We start from the raw sequence: 23,908 nt of genomic DNA, 5'->3' as shown, positions 1-23,908 counted from the left end.
TTGGTCTGCGGGCACCAGACCACGGGAGCCTGGAACTGAGATGCTGGGTGTCTGGAGCCAAAGCTGGGTGCAGAGATGCCCCAGGAGAGCTGTCCCGGAGGCGACCGCGGCCCTGTCCCGCCGGAGCTCCCGGGGGGCTTCCCTGCCCACCCCACCCCTGCCAGCAGAACAGCCAGTTGTAAAAGAGGAGAGGAAAGGCCGTCTCCAGCCATGGCCACCTGCCCGAAGCCCCACACGTCGTGGTCGAGGGGCTGAAATGCACACCTGGGGGTATCTGCCTCCCTTGTGCCTGAGTTGAAGGGCTGAGCAGTGCTGTGCTGGAAAATGGAAGCTTTGGGGGGAAAAGGAGGGGGCTGTTCTCCAGCTTGAACAGCAGCTAGAAGAGAGGAAGCTGTTTCTGAATCGCCTCAGACAGCGTGAGGGGCGTTGGAGTGGACCGTTCCCGCTGAGCTGTGAACAGCGAGGGTGCCCGCAGGCACGCCCTCCACTGCCCGTTCGCAAGCCTGGGTTCCACGGAGCTTTGCTGGGGAGCCCCGTTCTCTGGGCTGTGCCGAGCTCTGCTGCCCCAGCCCACCCAGCAGAGGGCTGGGCCTGCTCCCCCCGGGGCCCTGACACCCACACCGCCTAGTGGCTCCTTGTCCCTTTCACTCCTGCCGTCCACGGTTGGCTTAACCTCGGGGACGGTGTGGAGGTGGGGGGCTGCTGTGTGGCTGTGGAGGGGGCACACCGCCAGTGCTCCCCCTGGAGCTGGGCTTTCCTGGGCCGCATCCAGGCCGGAGCAGGGAGAGCCCGGTGGGCTTCTCTGCTGCCCCGCCGGCGCTGTCCTCCCTGTCAGCCCGCTGCCATGGACCAAGTGGCTCCCGTCACCACTGCCTCGGACCGCAGGTGCCACTTTGACCAGAGCGGCCTGTCCCTGCCGTGCCCTTCACTCTGCTCTCACTGTCCTCTGAATCAGTTTTCCTTCTTAATTCCTGGAACACAGTAATTTAATATTTAAAATACCTTTTCTTTCCATCTCTGCCTTTTGTCAGGATAATAACACAGAATAATCTAGAGGTAAGGATTGTGGTTTGCGTGGACGATCGGGTACACTGAAGACTGAAAGTAGGTTTTCTGAGGATGCTCATAGCATGCCTTTGGAAAATTAAAAGTTGATCCCAATTAACAGTAGATCTTCTTACCTCATGTCTTGGGCCACTGGAGAACTTCAAAGAGCACCCCAATTTCATTGTCATCTGGAACGTAAATCTAAATGGACCTCGGTTTGCTGTCTCACAGACTTTTCAGTCCCAGCAAAATTTGGCAAAGTTTGATTTAAAGGTCCAGCAAATACCATCCTCACTTAAAATAGAAAAGATAGCTTGAAGGATGTTTGTCAATAGTTACGTTTTTGGCTGTGGTGGCACAGCAAAATGTTTAGGAAAACAGTAATTTTAAATCTTAAAATTGTAATTCACTTTTTTTTCTCTAGAGCATAATCAACATTGCTTTTTTGATCACACCTTTGTTTTTACAATTGATGACTTGAGTTAGTAAAAGTCTTTGGCTCCACCAAACTGTTGTTACATGCTCAGTAAGGATGAAACATAGATTCTTCTGTGTCTAAGTGAATTGTGCATAAATTAGAATGCTATATAAAAGAGGATGTATTTAATAGAAGTTAAATTGATATGAAAGGAAGACTCTTTTTTGCTTGTTAACAGTATTAATGATGTGTAGAGGTGCATTACCAGCAATGGCCTTAGAACATGAAAGTGCTTAAGTCTTCAAGTGGTCTTCATACGTCTGTCCCAGGACTTCTCACCACAAATTCTAAGTCCTATTTTGATTAACTTTTAATACACTACATATCTGGTAATTCTGGACCCTAGGAACTTTGTTTCTGACAAATACCCTGAGTGATGGGGTTAAAAGATACTAAGTGCCAATTTACTTTTCTAAATTGATTATCTTACATCATTTGATCTTTTGTAGAACTAAAAAACCAGGTTAACTTGTTTATAGCATCATTTTTTTTCTGGAGCTAGAGATGGCTATTGTGGTGAAGAATTTTTTTCCTTCAGAAAAGCAATGGACAGACAAGACAGATACATTGTATAAGATAAACAGGATCCTGTGTTTTCTTTGTGAGTCTGTAAAGACCACGTGGTTGAGTTACAGGTGGATCTTAAATGTGTTGTTTAGGATTTTTAACTATTAAGAATATACATTGTAGACCGCTGCCTTGCGCACAGACCCCAGGCGGCGGGAGGGCTGGGGCGCGCATGACTCGAACTCCGGGGCTAAGGGTGCGCCTCCTGCAGCCGAGGGCGCTGAAGGGGGACACCCCGGCCTCGGGGCCACCGCTGTCGCTTTCTCCTCGTTGTCATGAACGCCATCCGCCCAGGTGGCGCCCCCTGACCCGCGCGATGAGTGCCAGCGAGGACCAAGAGATGGAACTAGAAGCATTACTTTCAATTTATGAAGGAGATGAAAGTTTCCGGGAATTAAGTCCAGTTTCGTTTCAATACAGGATAGGTGAAAATGGTGATCCCAAAGCCTTCTTAATAGAGATTTCCTGGACAGAAACATATTCCCAGACACCTCCAGTTATATCTATGAATGCTTTTTTTTTTAACAACACCATATCATCAGCTGTAAAGCAGAATATATTAGCCAAGTTACAGGAGGCAGTGGAAGTTAACCTCGGGACCGCCATGACTTACGCTTTGTTTGAATATGCCAAGGACAATGAAGAGCAGTTCATGGAGAATCACCATCCCATTAATTCCGTGACACCCATAAGCACTATTGTCTCCGTTGTAACTCCTAACAGTGCCCCATCAAGTAAGAAAAAAGACAAGAAAGAACAACTTTCAAAAGCCCAGAAACGTAAGCTGGCAGACAAAACAGATCATAAAGGAGAACTTCCTCGAGGATGAAACTGGGTTGATGTGGTAAAGCATTTAAGCAAAACTGGCTCAAAAGATGATGAATAGTGCTTGGAGTTTGAGACAAGGTGAGAACATCCTTCAAAAAGTAACCTGGTTCAAAATCTTTCATTACTTCTATTGAGGTGGCTTTTTATAAAACAGAATTTTTTTGTATGTTTCTTACATAAAAAATGTTTGAAGCTGAAAGTTCATTAAGAGTTCTGGTCATATTAAATTATTTTTACAAACTTGCCTTAATAAAGGTGAAAATGTTACTTTTCAGTATACTTTATGAAGCAGTTGAACTTTGTAAATGGACAAACATTGAGAATAATAAATAATCAGTGTTAATTTATATGATCTTATTCTAGTGGATGTGATATTTTCTTAAAGGAGTATGAAGCCCATTTCAAACGCTTACCCCAGTGGAGCAGAACACTGAGTGAACGATTATTCCATGGCATGATCCATATTAATAGGCTTCTCATCTTAATAAAAGTTTCACCTTTTCTTTCTCTTAATTGCTGAAGTATAAATTGTTTCAGAGAAATTTAAATATTGGTATTTGGATTTTACACATAATATTCTTTTTAGTTTATTTTTCAAGGGTGAACTTCTTTTTAATAAATGAGTATCTTTATACTTTTCTCTTGGTTTGGGTCACAATGTTTGATCATGAGCTTTGAATGGTATGTGGAATAGGAGAATGTAAGACCAAATCTGCCAAATACATTAGAAAGCATTTTTATAGAAGTGCTGGTTCCCATTTCTCTCTTCTGCATATACCAAGATGGGAGTAAAAGATGCCTTAATGTTTAATTTTTTAATTAAACATTGTTTAATTAAATTGTATTGTTGTGACAGTGATTTTAATAAATTCCTATTTATTCGCTGTTGTCTCTTTTTAGTTGTTTGGTACCTGAGGTCTTCTAAATGGCTTAATATTAAAACCACATTTCAAATCTTGTTTCTTTTCATGTACCAAATGTGTTTCTCAGCCTGAATATCTTTGTAATAATAGACATAAAGGTCTTTCAAGTGCTGAGTGGTAGTACATGCTTGATTTTTTTTTTTAAACATTGATAAGGGAAGCTGTTAAGTATTGTTTTACCAGAAAGTTATTGATGTGTATGTGCGAGTGACAGTGATTCTGTATATGCTGCCCAGCTTTAAAAACACTTAGAACTACTACTGCTGTGTGTGTGTCTGGAAGGCAGATGCTGGTTTCTTAAGTCAGACCTTGGCAGTGATGGGCTAAGGATTTAAAGAATAATTAATTTTGAAAGCAGTTTCCTTAGCATAAGAGCAATGTAAGTTTATCCATGGTTTTTACTGGGTTAACATTGGCTTCAGTAATCGTTTGAATTATAAAGTAAGTTATAATTATGGTGAAGAAGTTTAATCTCATTCAAAAGCTGAACTACATTTGACTTCTTGAATTAATGTGATAGAAATATGAAAATTTAGAACCACTGGAATATGCCAACTTTAGGGATTATGTGTGTAGTTTCTGTTGTGTTGATTTGTTTGCCTGGTTTTCTTAAATTGCTACATCTGTTAGTGGAAGAAAATAACGTTGTTTTGTTCTGAAGATTCCGAAATTGTTCAGGCTATTGTGATTCATAGATTACAAAGAATAATGCTAGTTCAATGCCAATGAACTGTTTTTACTCTTTTTATATCAAATGTACAAATATTGGGGGGTGATGGCAGTGGTGCCTCTTACTACTTATGTAAAACACTTGAACAATCTCATCTATATTGCCATCATCTGTTTAATACTCCCAGTATATTTTCTCAGTCTGTTTACTTAAAATTGTATGGAATGACATATTAATAAGCAATAAAATCTGACTTGCAAAAAAATATATTATATATACATTGTAATTTATTTAACAAGATCAGCAAAAGTTATTAAAGCATGAGGCCTTATATGTTAGCCAATGGAAGTAATTTCCAAACATTTTATATACCATTTGACTAGAAAAGTCTTTGTGAAGAGTTATGTGAGTTTGTTACCTCAACCTGGTATCTTGATTGAAATATCATGTCTTGCTTTATTTTTAAATATCTGAGGCGTGTTAGTGTTAATGTGACTTTACTGAATCCATGTTATATGTACTGTCTTCCTGATAATTAAGTTCACTGCTCAGAAATTATGACTTACACAGTTTCCAATTTGACTCAGAGGAAGAGATTTGGACCTCATTTTCATTTGAATCCAGGGACCCAAGGTAGAGAAGTATAAGGTGCCTTGTTATTGATTTGAAATAGGCTCTCACTTTGAAAAACTTGGAAATTCTTTTCCCACAGTGTCCCTGTTTCTTCTGCTTGTTTTAGAGTCCCTGTCCTTTCACAAATAAAAGTTAAAATTTCAGTTGGTATTTTAATTGTGAAGACACAAGGAAATTGGGGATGATTGTAGAACCATGCTCAAACAGTTCTCCCTTTTATTTTTTTCTCATGATAGAATTCTTAAGTGGATAGTGGTTACATTTCACAGTGTACCCAGAAGTCATTAAATTTCAACAATTTTGTAATGTTACCTGGGTGTGTTGTTTATTTATAGTTTGGTCTTTTAGGCTGGAACTTTATTTAAGTTTCCATACTGATCAGGTTTTAAGAATCTATTTAATTTGCCTGAATTCTTCCTTCTCCAGTTTCCTCATTTCCTCCTAATTTTCTGCTTTTCTCCAGTGTGGTTTTTAACACTTAACTCTTTGTGCTCCTGTCATGCTTCAAAGAAGTATGTTTTTAAGAACAGAAAAGTGAATCGAATGACAGGGCTGGTAGCTGTCCTGTGTTAGTGTTTTCATATTTCTGGTTCAGAGACTCTTTTTTGAATTGTCAGCGAAGTTTAAACTAGGCTGAACTACTCATCTGGTTTTGCAAAAGTATTGCTAATGTTTTAGGCAGTTTATGCTTCTTTAGGATTTTTTTTTAACAAAGGAACCCCACATGGCCCTAGTTTCTGGTACTGTTTGGCAAATGGTAGGCATTTGATAAATATCTGTTGAATAAACACATCTCCACCCTGAACATCTTTAATAAGACTGTTGGAAAAGTCAAATTTTATTGAAAATTTTCACTTTGATCAGTATTCAAACACAAATTATCTCCAGAAGTAACTTAAAACTGTTTAAATTGCAGAGTGGACATGGTAAATGCACCTGTCATAAAGAATTTCTTGTTAATTTTTAGTGTCTGCCTCTGCAAAGCTGTGGCTGTTGGCTGGTATCTGAAGGAGATCTGCACTGGGTCTATAATAGCGAATACACAAATAGATCACTGCATTCATTATTGCTGGATAAAATGGGATTCTGAGCACAGAAACCTTTTCTTCCCTGTATGCACTAGTCAGCATGGTGTACTTGAAAGATGGGAAGGGGCTGTGCCAGGTCGATGGTGTTTGCCCTGCAGACTGCCTGAGCACATGCCTGGCTCTGAGTTATTTCCACCTTGGTAAGATACTCTGTTTAATAATACTTTGACATTAAGGGAATCATTTGTTTTATAGCTTGGCAAAGCCTAGTAATTCATTATTTTTTGTTTTTAACCCAAGCAATACTTTGATCCTGGGCAAAGTATAAATAATATTTCATAGGTAGTCTGGCCTAATCCTAGGGTTTATATCATTACTGGAGATTATCATCTTCATTTTACCAATTTGGATGAATAATTTCTGGAACTTTGTTGAATAAAGGGCTGGATGTGTAAATAAGAAAGCTTGTAAGCATCTGACACATTTGGATTATTGGGGGTCCTCACAAATTCAGACTGGCTCACATCTCTAGTTACTCAGGGAGCATGTAGAAGAGGTGTCCTGCTCTTCTCCTTATTGTGTGTTTCCTTACACGTTCCGTAGGTGATTTGGGCAACTATTTTCTCTCTTGTATCTTTCATGTGGCCTCTGACTTCCTCCTCCTCCTTGCAGTAGTTGAAATCTGGCTATCCCTCCCAATTTCACTTCCCTCTTATCTTTTTACATGGAAGATTTTTCCTTTTCTTTGTCCCCCCCTCTCCTCTATGACTCAGCTTTTGCTCCTTCCAAACTGCCACCCTACAGAGTCATGTGGGCCTGCACTCGAATCCTGCTGTTTGAATCCTACCTGCGTAACTAACTTCTGAGTTTGCTTCCTGATTTCATCATGGGTAAAGTTGTACCAATATCATGGAGTGGCTTCTTAGTTCCTTAGGGCTGCACACACTGAGCGGCTTAAAACAACAGAAATCTGTTATCACGCAGCTCTGGAGGCCAAAAGCCTGAGACCGAGGTGTCAGCAGCACCGCGCGTCCTGGAGGCTCCAGGGGCCTGTCGGCATCTTGTCTCCCTGGGCTTGTGGCCACAGCATCCCAGTCTCTGCACTGCTTGCTCCTGTGTGTGTGTGTGTGCACGCGTGTGTGTGTGTAAATAACACTGTTTTCCTGTACAGGCGCGTGTCACTGGGTTAAGAGTCAACCCAGATAATCCAGGATGATCTCATCTCTGGATTCTTCTCTACATGATGTCTGCAGAGATTCCTTTCTGAATAAAATAACATTCACAGGTTCTGGGGATTAAGACGTGTGCACATGTTCTGGTGGCCTCCATCCACCCTGCCACCTATGGGTGTCATGGGAATCAGGTGCAATAGGTGTGCGTGCGTATATCTGTATGTGGATTGAGCTCAGTGCCTGACGGGTGTAAGTACTCTGTGTGTGTTAATGCACTTCCCTTCTCTTTAGACACTGGTGTTTCCCCACGCTTGCATTCCGGAATGCCTCAGCAGCTGGCAGGGCCACCTTGTGTCGTGCCTCCGTTTATGACGTTCACAGGCTGAAGGTTTGTGGCAACCCTGCACTGAACAAGTCCGTAGGCTGCATCTCTCCAACGGCATTTGCTCACTTCATGTCTCCGTGTCACCTTTTTTTTTTTTTGAGAGGGCATCTCTCATATTTATTGATCATATGGTTGTTAACAACATTACAATTCTGTATAGGGGACTCAATGCACAATCATTAATCAACCCCAAGCCCAACTCTCAACAGTCTCCAATCTTCTGAAGCATAACGAACAAGTTCTTACATGGTGAACAAATTCTTACATAGTGAATAAGTTCTTACATGGTGAACAGTGCAAGGGCAGTCATCACAGAAGCTTTCGGTTTTGATCACGCATCATGAACTATAAACAATCAGGTCAAATATGAATGTTTGTTTGATTTTTATACTTGATTTATATGTGAATCCCACATTTCTCCCTTATTATTATTATTATTATTATTTTTAATAAAATGCTGAAGTGGTAGGTAGATGCAAGATAAAGGTAGAAAACATAGTTTAGCACTGTTTTCTATAAGAGGGCAAATGTAGATGATCAGGTGTGTGCCTATAGACTAAGTATTAATCCAAGCTAGACAAGGGCAACAAAACATCCACGGATGCAGATTTCTCTCAAAACGGGGTGAGGTTCTGAGCCTCACCTCTGTTGATCCCAAATTTCTCACCTGATGGCCCCCCTGCGACTGTGCCTGTCTTAGGTTGTTCCTCCCTTGAGGAATCTTACCCGTCTCTGGCTAACCAGTCATCTTCCAGGGCCATACAGGGAAATGTAAAGTTGGTAAGTGAGAGAGAAGCAATATTGTTTGAAAAGGTTAGCTTTTTACTTCTTTGCAGATTTATGCCCTGTGGCTTCTATGCCCAGCATTTGTCTTGAGATATCTTTACCACTTGGAAGAATTATGATACTCGGTAATTTTGATATGCGGCATGAATTCTACTTAAGGGTTGTAATTAGGAAGGAAGAAGAAAAGCTATAGAAGTAGCAGATGGAAGAAAACATGGGAAGATTGATTATTTCTTTGACATATCTTCTTGTAGAGTAACTTAAGCATGTATAGGTTTTAAACTACTAATTAAATTGCGTACGCACATTAACATAATAGGAATACAGCTACATAACCAAAGCAGACCTACAATTACCAGCCATCTCCAGTGAAACCAAAAAAACCAGTTAGGCACTCCAGGCATTTGTGAAAACTTATCAATGATTTGATAGATATTGTCTAACTGAATTTGAATAGTTTGAGAAAAATCAGACAAATTAAAACAACACATTCCTGGGAACTGTTCACATCCCATATGTTCTTTTAACAGTAGATAGTCTATAGTCGCAAGATTTTGGAGCGCTGCAACTTGCACTTCTCCTAATTCTTGGTTGAGTTCTGACAGTATAGATCCAGTCAAATTTGTTGTTTTACTGTATGCACAGGCCAGCTTAGATATCTCCTTCTTCATTCCAATGGCAAGTCCAGGAACCGGTGGGATGAATACAGCTACAACTGCAACAGCGCCAGTATCTTTGTTGAAGTTTTTTGATGATCATCTTCTGGAATGATTCTTCCAGAGGATGTTGATGTTGGAAGTTCTTCTTCATATCGTATCTTAATACTTTTTCTGGGTAGCCAAATTAGGCTTTGATCCTCTGTATAAACACAAACAAACCCTTTGCCCGCACGCTGATATGCCCTTTATACCATTGTGAAGAACTTATTGGAGATCACCACAAAGGAACTGCTTTTTTTTTTTTTTTTTGGTTATCATTAATCTACAATTACATGACGAATATTTTGTTTACTAGGCTCTCCCCTACACTAGGTCCCCCCCACAAACCCTTTACAGTCATTGTCCATCAGCATAGCAAAATGCTGTAGAATCACTACTTGCCTTCTCTGTGTTGTACAGCCCTCCCTTTTCTCCCACCCCCCCATTATGCATGCTAATCATAATACCCCATTTCTTCTCCTCCCCCTTATCCCTCCCTCCCCACCCGTCCTCCCCAGTCCCTTTCCCTTTGGTACCTGTTAGTCCATTCTTGGGTTCTATGACTCTGCCTCTGTTTTGTTCCTTCAGTTTTTCCTTTGCTCTTATACTCCACAGATGAGTGAAATCATTTGGTATTTCTCTTTCTCCGCTTGGCCTATTTCACTGAGCATAATACCCTCTAGCTCCATCCATGTTGTTGCAAATGGTAGGATTTGTTTTCTTCTTATGGCTCAGTAATATTCCATTGTGTATATGTACCACATCTTCTTTATCCATTCATCTACTGATGGACACTTAGGTTGCTTCCAATTCTTGGCTATTGTAAATAGTGCTGCAATAAACATAGGGGTGCATCTGTCTTTCTCAAACTTGAGTGCTGCGTTCTTAGGGTAAATTCCTAGGAGTAGAATTCCTGGGTCAAATGGTAAGTCTATTTTGAGTGTTTTGAGGAACCTCCATACTGCTTTCCACAATGGTTGAACTAATTTACATTCCCACCAGCAGTGTAGGAGGGTTCCCCTTGCTCCACAACCTCGCCGACATTTGTTGTTTGTCTTTTGGATGTAGCCATCCTTACTGGTGTGAGGTGATACCTCATTGTGGTTTTAATTTGCATTTCTCTGATAATTAGCAATGTGGAGCATCTTTTCATGTGTCTGTTGGCCATCTGTATTTCTTTTTTGGAGAACCGTCTGTTCAGTTCCTCTGCCCATTTTTTAATTGGGTTATTTGTTTTTTGTTTGTTGAGGCGTGTGAGCTCTTTATATATTCTGGACGTCAAACCTTTATCGGATGTGTCATTTTCAAATATATTCTCCCATACTGTAGGGTTCCTTTTTGTTCTATTGATGGTGTCTTTTGCTGTACAGAAGCTTTTCAGTTTTATACAGTCCCACTTGTTCATTTTTGCTGTTGTTTTCCTTGCCCGGGAAGATATGTTCAAGAAGAGGTCACTCATGTTTATGTCTAAGAGGTTTTTGCCTATGTTTTTTTCTAAGAGTTTTATGGTTTCATGACTTACATTCAGGTCTTTGATCCATTTTGAATTTACATTTGTGTATGGGGTTAGATGATGGTCCAGTTTCATTCTCCTACATGTAGCTGTCCAGTTTTGCCAGCACCATCTGTTGAAGAGACTGTCATTTCGCCATTGTATGTCCATGGCTCCTTTATCAAATATTAATTGACCATATATGTTTGGGTTAATGTCTGGAGTCTCTAATCTGTTCCACTGGTCTGTGGCTCTGTTCTTGTGCCAGTACCAAATTGTCTTGATTACTATGGCTTTGTAGTAGAGCTTGAAGTTGGGGAGTGAGATCCCCCCTACTTTATTCTTCTTTCTCAGGATTGCTTTGGCTATTCGGGGTCTTTGGTGTTTCCATATGAATTTTTGAACCATTTGTTCCAGTTCATTGAAGAATGTTGCTAGTAATTTGATAGGGATTGCATCGAATCTGTATATTGCTTTGGGCAGGATGGCCATTTTGACGATATTAATTCTTCCTAGCCACGAGCATGGGATGAGTTTCCATTTGTTAGTGTCCCATTTAATTTCTCTTAAGAGTGACTTGTACTTTTCAGGGTATAGGTCTTTCACTTCTTTGGTTAGGTTTATTCCTAGGTATTTTATTCTTTTTGATGCAATTGTGAATAAAGTTGTTTTCCTGATTTCTCTTTCTATTGGTTCATTGTTAGTATATAAGAAAATCACAGATTTCTGTGGGTTAATTTTGTATCCTGCAACTTTGCTGTATTCCGATATCAGTTCTAGTAGTTTTGGAGTGGCGTCTTTGGGGTTTTTTATGTACAATATCATGTCATCTGCAAATAGTGACAGTTTAACTTCTTCTTTACCAATCTGGACTCCTTGTATTTCTTTGTTTTGTCTGATTGCCATGGCTAGGACCTCCAGTACTATGTTAAATAACAGTGGGGAGAGTGGGCATCCCTGTCTTGTTCCTGATCTCAGAGGAAAAGCTTTCAGCTTCTCGCTGTTCAGTATGATGTTGGCTGTGGGTTTATCATATATGGCCTTTATTATGTTAAGGTACTTGCCCTCTATACCCATTTTGCTGAGAGTTTTTATCATGAATGGATGTTGAATTTTGTCAAATGCTTTTTCAGCATCTATGGAGATGATCATGTGGTTTTTGTCTTTTTGTTGATGTGGTGGATGATGTTGAAGAGTTTTCGAATGTTTTACCATCCTTGCATCCCTGGGATGAATCCCACTTGGTCATGGTGTATGATCCTTTTGATATATTTTTGAATTCAGTTGGTAATACTTTATTGAGTATTTTTGCATCTACTTTCATCAGGGATATTGGTCTGTAATTTTCTTTTTTGGTAGGGTCTTTGCCTGGTTTTGGTATTAGGGTGATGTTGGCTTCATAGAATGAGTTTGGGAGTATTCCCTCCTCTTCTATTTTTTGGAAAACTTTAAGGAAAATGGATATTATGTCTTCTCTGTGTGTCTGATAAAATTCCGAGGTAAATCCGTGTGGCCCAGGGGTTTTGTTCTGGGGTAGTTTTTTGATTACTGTTTCAATTTCTTTGCTCGTATTGGTTTGTTTAACTTTTGTGTTTCTTCCTTGGTCAGTCTTGGAAGGTTGTATTTTTCTAGGAAGTTGTCCATTTCTTCTAGGTTTTCCAGCTTGTTGGCATATAGGTTTTCATAGTAGTCTTTAATAATTCTTTGTATTTCTGTGGAGTCTGTCATGATTTTTCTGTTCTCATTTCTGATTCTGTTGATTTGTGTTGATTCTCTTTTTCTCTTAATAAGTTTGGCTAGAGGCTTATCTATTTTGTTTATTTTCACAAAGAACCAGCTCTTGGTTTCATTGATTTTTACTATTGTTTTATTCTTCTTGATTTTGTTTATTTCTTCTCTGATCTTTATTATGTCCCTCCTTCTGCTGACTTTAGGCCTCATTTGTTCTTCTTTTTCCAGTTTCGCTAATTGTGATGTTAGACTATTCATTTGGGATTGTTCTTCCTTCTTCAAGTGTGCCTGGATCACTATATACTTTCCTCTTAAGACCACTTTCGCTGCGTCCCACAGAAGTTGGGGCTTTGTGTTGTTGTTGTCATTTGTTTCCATATATTCCTTGATCTCTATTTTAATCTGTTCATTAATCCATTGATTATTTAGGAGCATGTTGTTAAGCCTCCATGTGTTTGTGAGCCTTTTTGTTTTCTTTGTAGAATTTATTTCTAGTTTTATACCTTTGTGGTCTGAAAAGTTGGTTGGTAGAATTTCAATCTTTTGGAATTTACTGAGGCTCTTTTTGTGGGCTAGTATATGGTCTATTCTGGAGAATGTTCCATGTGTACTTGAGAAGAATGTATATCCTGTTGCTTTGGGATGTAGAGTTCTATAGATGTCTATTAGTTCCATCTGTTCTACTGTGTTGTTCAGTGCCTCTGTGTCCTTACTTATTTTCTGCCCGGTGGATCTATCCTTTGGGGTGAGTGGCGTGTTGAAGTCTCCTAAAATGAATGCATTTCAGTCTATTTCCCCCTTTAGTTCTGTTAGTATTTGTTTCACATATGCTTGTGCTCCTGTGTTGGGTACATATATATTTAGAATGGTTATATCCTCTTGTTGGACTGAGCCCTTTATCATTATGTAGTGTCCTTCTTTATCTCTTGTTACTTGCTTTGTTTTGAAGTCTATTTTGTCTGATATTAGTACTGCAACCCCTGCTTTCTTCTCTCTGTTGTTTGCCTGAAATACGTTTTTCCATCCCTTGACTTTTAGTCTGTGGATGTCTTTGGGTTTGAGGTGAGTTTCTTGTAAGCAGCATATAGATGGGTCTTGCTTTTATATCCATTCTATTACTCTGTGTCTTTTGATTGGTGCATTTACATTTAGGGTGACTATTGAAAGATATGTACTTATTGCCATTGCAGGCTTTAAATTCGTGGTTACCAAAGGTTCAAGGTTAGCCTCTGTAGTATCTTATTGCCTAACTTAGCTCGCTTATTGAGCTGTTATATACACTGCCTGGAGATTCTTTTCTTCTCTCCCTTCTTCTTCATCCTCCTACATTCATATGTTGGGTGTTTTGTTCTGTGCTCTTTTTAGGAGTGCTCCCATCTAGAGCAGTCCCTGTAAGATGCCCTGTAGAGGTGGTTTGTGGGAGGCAAATTCCCTCAACTTTTGCTTGTCTGGGAATTGTTTATTCCCTCCATCATATTTAAATGATAATCGTGCTGGATACAGTATCCTTGGTTTAAGGCCCTTCTGTTTCATTGCATTAAGTATATCATGCCATTCTCTTCTGGCCTGTAAGGTTTCTGTCGAGAAGTCTGATGATAGCCTGATGGGTTTTCCTTTATAGGTGACCTTTTTCTCTGTAGCTGCCTTTAAAACTCTTTCTTTGTCCTTGATCTTTGCCATTTTAATTATTATGTGTCTTGTTGTTGTCCTCCTCGAGTCCTTTCTGTTGGGAGTTCTGTGTATTTCTGTGGTCTGTTCGATTATTTCCTCCCCCAGTTTGGGGAAGTTTTCAGCAATTATTTCTTCAAAGACACTTTCTATCTCTTTTTCTCTCTCTTCTTCTTCTGGTATCCCTATAATATGGATATTGTTCCTTTTGGATTGGTCACACAGTTCTCTTAATATTGTTTCATTCCTGTAGATCCTTTTATCTCTCTCTATGTCAGCTTCTATGCGTTCCTGTTCTCTGGTTTCTATTCCATCAATGGCCTCTTGCATCTTATCCATTTTGCTTATAAATCCTTCCAGAGTTTGTTTCACTTCTGTAATCTTCCTGGCATCTGTGATCTCCCTCCGTGAAAGGAAGGGAGCGACACACAGCAGCAATTCACCGGAGAATTCCGCTTTATTAGGGAAAGGTGCTGGGTTATATAGGAAGGGGCATGAGCTGATTGAGGTGTCACTTCTACGGGGCTGGTGGCTATTGGCTACGTGCTGGGATTGGGAGGGGGGCGAGGGGTGATTGGGCTTCAGGTGGCACCGACGGGAACCGAGGACCTGGAAGAGAAGCAGGAGGTTCGCCATCTTATGGATGGGGGCCCTTCATTCTGGACTTCATCCCTTAGCTTTTGCATATTTCTCTGTATCTCCATGAGCATGTTTTTTTTTTGTTTTTTTTAATATTTTTTATTGAAGGGTAGTTGATGCACAGTATTACATTACATTAGTTTCAAGTGTACAACACAGTGATAAAACATTTATATACATAATTCTAGGTTCCAGCTATCACCCTACCAAGCTGTTACAATATCTTGACTATATTCCTTATGCTATACATTACATCCCAGTTACTTATTTATTTTACCATTGGAAGTCTGTCCTTTTTTTTTTTTTTTTTTTTTTTGTGAGGGCATCTCTCATATTTATTGATCAAATGGTTGTTAACGACAATAAAATTCTGTATAGGGGAGTCAATGCTCAATGCACAATCATTAATCCACCCCAAGCCTAATTTTCGTCAGTCTCCAATCTTCTGAGGCATAACAAACAAGTTCTTATATGGAGAACAAATTCTTACATAATGAATAAGTTACATAGTCTGTGAGCATGTTTATGATTCTTACTTTGAATTCTTTGTCAGGAAGACTGATTAGGTCTGTGTCCTTCTCTGGTGTTGTCTCTGTGATCTTTGCGTGTAACTTTGCGTTTTCATGGTGATAGGAATAGTCTGCAGAACTGGGACGAGTGACGGCTGGAAGAACTTCTCTTCTTGTTGGTTTGTGGCCCTCCTCTCCTGGGAGAACAGCGACCTCTAGGGGCTTGTGCTGGGTATCTGCGCACAGACAGGGCTTCTGCTTCCTGCCCGGCTGCTATGGAGTTAATCTCCGCTGTTGCTGTGGGCGTGGCCTGGCTCGGGCTGCAGCTCCAAAATGGTGGAGCTGCGTTGGAGGGGTAGCAGCCGGGAGGCTATTTATCTCTGTGAGGGGCCTCCATGCTCCCTGCTGCCCAGGGGGTTAGAGTGCCCAGAGATCCCCAGAATCCCTGCCTCTGGACTAAGTGACCCGGGACACTTCCGTCCGGTTTTGGGGTCCCTGTCCCTTTAAGACTTCCAAAAAGCACTCGCAAAAAAAAAAATTAAAAAAAATAAAGCCACTCGTTTTTCTTTGTCCTCCGGCACCGGCCTCAGGGACCTGCTCACCAGTCTTGCTGCCCTGTTTCCCTAGTATCCAGGACCCTACACATGCACTGTGTCTGCGCTCTGGTCCGGATGGCTGGGGCTGGGTGTTCCGCAGTCCTGGGCTCCGTCTCCCTCCCCGCTGCGACTCCTCTCCTCCTACCGGGAGCTGGGGGGAGGGGTGCTCGGCTCCCGCCGGGCCGGGGCTTGTATCTTACCCCCTTCGCGAGGCGCTGGGTTGTCACAGGTGTGGATGTGGTCTGGATGTTGTCCTGTGTCCTCTGGTCTCTATTGTAGGAAGAGTTGTCTTTGTTATATTTTCATAAATATATGTGGTTTTGGGAGGAGATTTCCGCTGCTCTACTTACACTGCCATCTTCGGCCTCTCTGTGTCACATTTTGGTGATTCTCCCGGTATGTCAGGATTTTTCACTATTATATTTGTCGTGGTGATCCATGACCAGTGATCTTGATTACTTTTGTAATTGTTTTTGGGGATCATGAACGACGCCCATATCAGACAGTGAACGTGATGATAAATTGTGCTCTGCCCCCTGCTACCCCCTGCTGCCCCTCTCCCCCCACACACGTGGGCCTCACTGTTCTCTGAGATGCAACAGTATTGAAATCAGGCTGATTTTAACCCTACAATGGCTGCTAAGTGTTCAAGTGTAGGGAGGAGTCACATGTCTGTCACTTTAAGTCAAAAGCTAGAGACGACGGACCTCAGTGAGGAAGGCGTGTTGAAGATGAGATGGACTGAAAGCTGGGCCTCTTGCCCCAGTCAGCTCAGCTGTGGGCGCAAAGGGAAAGGGCCTGGAGGAAAGTAGAGGTGCTCCCCAGTGACCACATGAGAGCTCAGAAAGCAAACTACCCTCGCTGCTGATGCGGAGAAAGTGCGAGTGGTCTGGATAGAAGGTCAAACCAGACAACATTCCCTTAAGCCAAAGCCTAATCCAGAGCAAGGCCCTGCAGGGGAGGGAGCTGCAGAAGACAAGTTTGCAGCCGGAGGAGGTTGGCTCCTGAGATTTACAGAAAGGCATCTCCATGACAGAAGTACAGGTGAGCAGCAGGCGCTGATGGAGAAGCTGCATCAGGTTACCCCGGAGGTGGGGCTGAGGTCACTCAGGAAGGTGCCGCGCTGACACCAGACCTTCCGTGTAGAGGAAATGGCCTCTGTTGGGAGATGCCATCTGGGATCTTCACAGCTGGAGAGGCGGAGTCAGTGCCTGGCTCACAGCCTCCAAGGACAGGCTAATGCAGCTGGGGACCTCAAGCTGGAGCCAGTGGCCACTGACCATTCTGAAAATGCCAGGGCCCCTAAGAATTGTGCTGAATCTATTCTGTCTGTGCTCTAGAAATGGAGTAACAAAGCCTGGATGACAGTACATCTGTTTACAACATGGTTTACTGAATATTTTAAACCCACAGTGGAGACCTATTGCTCAGAAAAAAGGATTCTTTTCAAATATGACTGTTCGCTGACAGTGCACCTGGTTGCCCAAGAGCTCTGGTGGAGATGGACAATGAGATGCAGGTTGTTTTCGTGCTGCTGACACAGCATCCATTCTGCAGTCCATGATCAAGGAGTCATTTCTACTTTCAAGTCTTACTATTTAAGAAATAGTTTTCCTAAGGCTACAGCTGCCGTAGTGATTCTCTGATGGGTCCAGGCAAACCAAATTGGAAACCTTCTGGAAAGGAGCCACCATTCTAGATGCCACTGGGAACATCTGTGGTTCATGGGAAGATGTCAAAATATGAACATTAGCAGAGTTTGGAAGAGGTTGATTCTTCAGTGGAGGGACTGATGGGAGCTGGTGTGGGGAAACAGCAAGAGCTCTTGAGTTAGAAGTGGGGCCTGAGGTGGGACAGCTGGGGTGCATCCCAGTGGCAAACTTTGACAGATGAGTCGTCACTTCTAAAGGCTGAGCAAAGAAACTGGTTCCTCGAGGTGGAATCTACTGAAGAGGAGGCTGTGATGGCTGTTGAAGGGACAAGGAAGAATTTAGCAAATTACATGAATTTAGTTGATGAAAAGTGGCAGCGTTTGAGAGGATTGACTCCAGTTGTGAAAGAAATTCTACTGCGTTAAATGCTATCAAACAGCATCACATGCTACAGAAAATAGTTGGTGATAGAAAGAATTGATGGGTTGTTTCACTGTTACTTCAAGAAATTGCCACAACCACACAGACTTCAGCACCACCTGTGTATAGTCAGCAGCCATCAAGGTGAGGCAAGGCTGTCCACTGGCAGTAAGATTGCTTCCCACTCACTGAAAGCTCAGATGATGGTTAGCATTTTTTAGCAATAAAATATTTATTAAGGTATGTATGTTGCTTTTTTAAAAAAAAATGCTGCTGCATACTTAATAGACTACAGTGTAAATATAAGTTTTATGCGCCCTGGGAAACCCCAAATTCTTTGGACTCACTTTCCTGAGGTGGCCTGAAACGAATGCCTGACCTCAGTTCAGAAGGCTCCAGTCCCACTCTGTCCCCACGGCATCCCTGTTGGTGACCTTCAGGAAATCTACTCTTTGTCTTTCATCTTACTGGCTTGCCATACCTAGTCCTCACCACTGCAGCCTGCTGTCCCTGCATCTCCCCAAGCCCCAGTCTCTGGAACCTTCCGCTGCTGGCATGTTGTCACCTTGCTCGTGGTATACCCCTCGTCTCCTCAGTGACCTTCTTGCTGTTCCCTCACACCATGCATCCGCTTGGACCTTCACAGCCGATTGTTCATTGCTACAAACTCTATTCAAGTCGGATGGCTTGTCCCTAGACATGCTCTGTACCTGTGCACCTCAGAGCCTCTGCTTCTGCACCTCTGCCAGCGGAAATGTTCATTGTCCTCCTTCCTCTAACTTCTTGCAGTGCCTTAAATTTACATTTACTGTTGCTCCTTCCCTACAGGCCACAGTCATGCCCAGCTGCCTCTGTTCCAAAAACTCCCCTTGACCTTGTTCTTACTTATCTTTTCTGAAACTTAACTGCTGTCACTTTGTCACTGTCCGCTCTTTACTCTTCTTGTTTCCATTGCTCTCCTGAAATTGCTCCCGTCAGGGTGGACAGTGGTCACCCACAGCATTTCCAGGAGGCTGTGCAGTGTGGTGGTGAACAGCTGGACTGCTCCAGCCAACTGCTGGGGTTGGATTCCAGCTCCACCTCTTGCTAGGAACGGTGTGACATTGAGCAAGTTACTTGAGTCCATGCCTCAATTTCTTTATCTGTAAAACGGGAATAATATTAGTACCTACTTTCCAGGGTTGCCAGTAAGGATGAAATAGGTTGGTGTATGTAAAGCTCTCCTAAAGGTGCCTGGCAGAATCTACACTGAATATTAGCTTTTTATTTTTTTAAGCTATTGTTTTTTAGTCTTTTCTCTTAGCCACTATTGCATTTGACATGGTTGACCATCCCCACTTCCTTCACTGTGTTTCGGCTCAGACTAATTCATGTTGGGGCCTTTTATCTTTGTGCCTCCTATTTGTAGTCTGTCTCCATGCATCTGAACTTCCCCTTATCTCCTTTCTAGATAATCTTTCCTGTGGTAATTGGGCACTGCAGTTCCCACTTCTATATGAATGTCTCTCCAAATTGTATTTCTAGCCCCTCTTCACTCCAATCCTGTATTTATTAACTGTGTACCAGGATGTCTGACCAGTGAAATCTCCCTCTCAAAATCAGTTCTTCACATGACTCACTTTGTTCAAGGACCGGAGGCAGTGCGCCTTGGGAGTTAGGAACCTGGGTATCGGGGTCCGAGGGATGTCGTGTTTGGGTCCTCAAAGCTTAGGAAACTTTTGCAGGTCACCACAGGCTGTCATACTCTCCTGACCTTGAATAATTACTATGCTTTTGCTGAACAAAGCTGGATATGGAAAGTGGGAGGACACAGTCACAGCAAACAGGTGCCTTAGTTCCTAGGTCCTTTTGTTGAGAATAACACAAGTTCATAAACCTCTTTCCTCAGATGCCCAGGGTAGGATGCCCAGAAGGTGTTGTAAACTTAATTTTTGAAGGTTTTTTTTTCTCTTAAGTTGTAGTTTTTCTCCCCTGGAAAGCAGAACTGGGTAAATAAATTTAAGTCTCAATATAGAGGCGAATAACAAATGAACTAAGAGACCACGGCATGATTTTAATTTTGCGTTGTAAGTTGTTAGTGTGTTTCTGAGTCATCTTGAGACTGAAGGACAAGGCTGAAAAAGGTCTCCCTACTTATTTTCTGAAATGTAGCTCCTCTTAGTTGAAATAGAAATTTTGAACAAAAATTTCCTTCCACTGGCTTACCAATAAGGCATTACATTTTATGTTAATGATAATGAGCAGCCATCCAGTTATTTGGTGTGAGTCACATAATTTTATGGTGCTGGGGATTAGAGAATCGGAACCGTTCTCCATTGGAAGCTGGACTGGTGAGCCTTGCAGCACAGACACCCCACTGCCTGTGTGAACAGTGACTCTGTTTAAACACAGCTTCATTGCTAATAGGTTTTACTCTTTAGGGATTAAATCCACAGAGGACCGTTAACCTAAGGAATGTAACTCAATTAGCTGTAAATGATTTAAAAGAAGCTAACAGAGTTTCCATTTGGAGATCTTGGTGTCTCTCTTTCATTCTTTCTGTGTCCAGCTCGTGGGTGGGACCTGCCTCTGTCGGGAGTGGTTTGTCACAGGAGCCACTGGGAATCTTTTTTTTTTCTTAACAGTCTTGTTACCTGGTATTTTGAGAGTTTTTACGAAAATGTGTCTTCGAGTATTCACTTCTATGCTAGATCTTTTCCTCGCTACTTATATTTGACATGGTTTTCGGATGCTCAGCAGTTTTCTCCATACAAGTAGGTGTCTTAATTCAGAGTAACAACTATATCATTTTTTAAAATTCCATTTCCCAGACACACAGTAATGCACATATGCTCTTACTGGGGTCTGAGGTTTTCACCCCTGGCTCATCACTGCTATGCCAGGGCAGGTCTTTTTACAGTTTGGTGCAGAACAGGATATTTCTGTCACAGATAACAAATTTTGTATATGACTTTGGGATGAAATGCTCCAAGGTGCTCTGGCATCAGTGATCTATTTGGTGCTTTCTTCTTGCATCATTGCAGTTGAATTTTAGGTCTTGGTTGAGGTAGACTTGCTAATGCTAGCTTGGCTTTTGTTGAACATTTTCCTGTCTTTTTGGTTGTTGGCTGCCTTTTTGTTTCCATTTTTCACTTTGTCTCTTTTCTTCTTTTTAAAGTCCACTCAAGAGCGACGACGTAATCAAAACTTGCAGTGTTTGTAACCCTGATATAAAAAATTTAAGCCTAAACAAAGTCACATCTGATTACAGTACTGCTTTTTAGTGGGGATGCAGACATGCTTTTAGAAATGATGTGATAAAGCTCACGTGAAGCCTGGGTCTCTGCTCCTCTCGCACGGATCGAAGGTGCTGCTTCGCTCTGCCTCTCTGCTGGTTCTATTTACTCTGCTCATGTGTACTTTGAGCAAATTCAAATTCACGTAAAATTTCGGAAGGGAGGTAGTAAGCATATTTTGCTCATCTCTCTTGTACCATCTTGAAGAAATAGGACAGGACCCAGAATATTAGCTGGCGTTTTAACATTTTTTCCATTTGGCATTCATTTTTCAAGAGTGTCATTACTGTGTTCAGAGTCGCCTTATCTTAAAATTGAGTCATTAACTGAATCTTGCAGGTTTCTTGGTTTACCTTCTCCTCTTGTCTGATTAGAGCTTATGATTTTTTTGGCTTTATGCTTGGAGAGTTTCGAGTGGAGGTCTCAAGGACATCTGGGCAATACTGCCTGTTTTAGCTGAGGACGCTGAGACCTGGCCAGCTGTCCAGAGCTCGGCACGTGCTGGTCGGATCAGGACTGAGAAAGAAAGAAGGGGTCTTCTGATTGCTCTGTGCCTCTGGGGAGGCCTGGGCCCTCACGGAGCAGGGGACTGTGTGAGCTTTGCCAGTTTCACAGTTCCTCCCAGAGGAAGAAGTGAGGGGCCTGCTTTTGAAGCACTTTACTATAAAAAATTAAAGTGGCCAACTTGGAAACGCACATTGATTTTGATTTCACCTGCTCTCACTGTCCCTGCTCTCACAGTCCCGATGGGTAGGTTTGTGACTGAAAGGGAATGTAAAAGTTCAGTGATTAACTCTTGGAGATAAATTACCTATGTAAGTATTGATTCAAGGTCATCATGCTCCCTGTGTCCCTCCAGACACACTGAGAGCTTGCAAGGTCCACATCTGTGCTTGATAGTATGTGCGTCAGGGTACAGTTGTGGTTTTGGTATGGTTCTGGTTAGGGCTGGATAAGGGGTCCTGGCCTTTATGGGGCTGGGGTGTGCGGGATTAGTACAGAATTAGAGAAAATGAGTTTTATAACTATATGGTTGAATACCTATAATGCCTTTTGAAATTTCTAAGTATATCATATGGTAGAAAATCATTTATGGATAAGAGAATTCATTATGATATTTCAGTTTGTTCCTTAAGTCTCCTATTTGATGGATTTTACTATTTTAACTTTTTCATTTTAATTGTTTTAAAAAAACAGTTTGTCATTGTTTGACAATGGGAAATAGTCACTTTATGTTTCTGCTAATTGGGTCAGTTCGGGTTTATTGGGCAGTTTCCCAGTTCTGAATATTATTTTATTAAATATGAAAGCCACTTATTGAATAGCAACATGCCCTCTTTTTTCTTTTATAGCCAACACATATCTCTTCATGGTACAAGCTCGAGGAATGATGTTGAAAGAAAATGTGAAAACAATAGGGCAGATGATCAGGCTGTACACAAATAAAAATGCTACCGCCAACGGTACAGGTAAGGTCGCTTCCTCCTGGGTCTTGCTCAGCTTCCACCTTCATCTGTGCAGACCAGAGACCCTCAGGCCCAGCTGCAAACCGAGGCATCCAGCTCTGGCTTCGCCCCTGAGGCCTGTTAGGGATGAAGGTGTCTCTCGCAGTTCCTGTGTGAGCCGAGGTGGGCATGTATTTTAGGAGGCATAAAGGCACAGCCAGCAAGGGGATGGGGGTTTTATACAAGGATACTTAAGTTAATTGCAGATATAAATGCAACAAAATATGAAAAGCAGCTTTTACTTTTTAAATTCACCTACTGTATTGAAGAGAAATTAACCACAAAAAGAATAACTTCTCCAGATTAGCCTTTCTGGCATTTTCCTTTATGCCCATTCTAATTCCTAAAATGTTTGTCCAACTCTGTTGAGAAAATACTGCTTTTAATGATAGAGAATTCTTAATAATTTTATGACCTTTTTGGGAGGCTTAAGGAGAGATTATGTAAACTTGGAAATCAGTAGCTGCTCTTGTCTTTAAATTATCTGGAAATAGAATTTCCATCACATGAGGTTAAAGCCTAAGTAAAAGGCCGGATGAGAGATTTAATGAAGGTAGAATTGATATGAATGGATTTGACTGTTGTGGGGGAGAGTTTTCACTGGTGCCTGAAGCTTCATCAGGTGTCACTTGAAAGGAGTCAGTGGCTGATTGTCATCCTCTGTACTCTCATTTTAAACAGTTAACATTAAAGATTCAGTTTGTGTCAACAGCTCTCCATTGGGCAGCTGTAAACTACACGTACACACACACATCCTCTACTGGCAGGACCTCCTTCTCTCCTAACCCTAAATGTTCTTTCTTAAAACATATTTTAAGGCAGGTGAAGTTTTAGACCCTTCTAAAAATTCAAGACTGTCTCACATTGATTCTTAATCTCACATGTGCTTCTGTAAAATCCATTCTAGTCATTTGCCTAATTTGTTTCATGATGCCACGTAATGGTTTCCTTCCTTTTAACTTTCAAAGCATTTCTTTCAGACTCTCATTGTAGTTGATATTTTAATAGTACAATAAAAGTCTGCCTTAATTGGTCTTCTGAGTAATAGGCCATTTTTAGGAGAAGTTTAAACATTTTAAAAACTTTTTTGGAACGCTGAATAAGTTCACTGTGAGAGTATTAAAAGTTCACCCAGCTGAACAGACATGATGGGCACCTTCGGGTGTATTTGTGTGAGTGAGTGCTGAAAATCTGTGCAAAATCATT

General features: G+C 41.6%; 2 protein-coding genes across 4 annotated transcripts in view; both read left to right on the top strand.

Moving 5' to 3' along the window:
- B4GALT6 (beta-1,4-galactosyltransferase 6) overlaps nt 1–23,908 on the top strand; it is a 65,660-nt gene that overhangs the window by 7,248 nt on the left and 34,504 nt on the right. For all 3 annotated transcript variants that reach the window (XM_036885780.2, XM_036885760.2, XM_036885770.2), the window contains exon 2: nt 22,550–22,666. In XM_036885780.2, the coding sequence (XP_036741675.2) occupies nt 22,550–22,666 (117 nt within the window). The remainder of the gene's footprint in view (nt 1–22,549; nt 22,667–23,908) is intronic.
- Nucleotides 509–4,778, top strand: LOC118912537 (RWD domain-containing protein 4-like). The gene has a single exon (XM_036885791.2). It carries the CDS (start codon nt 2,172–2,174, stop codon nt 2,919–2,921), a length of 750 nt encoding a protein of 249 aa, XP_036741686.2. The 5' UTR covers nt 509–2,171; the 3' UTR covers nt 2,922–4,778.

This window comes from Manis pentadactyla, chromosome 6, assembly GCF_030020395.1.
Source record: "Manis pentadactyla isolate mManPen7 chromosome 6, mManPen7.hap1, whole genome shotgun sequence".
NCBI classification, from domain to species: domain Eukaryota; kingdom Metazoa; phylum Chordata; class Mammalia; order Pholidota; family Manidae; genus Manis; species Manis pentadactyla.
Note: the sequence above shows the minus strand (reverse complement) of the source record. Positions and strands in the feature narration are given on the sequence as shown.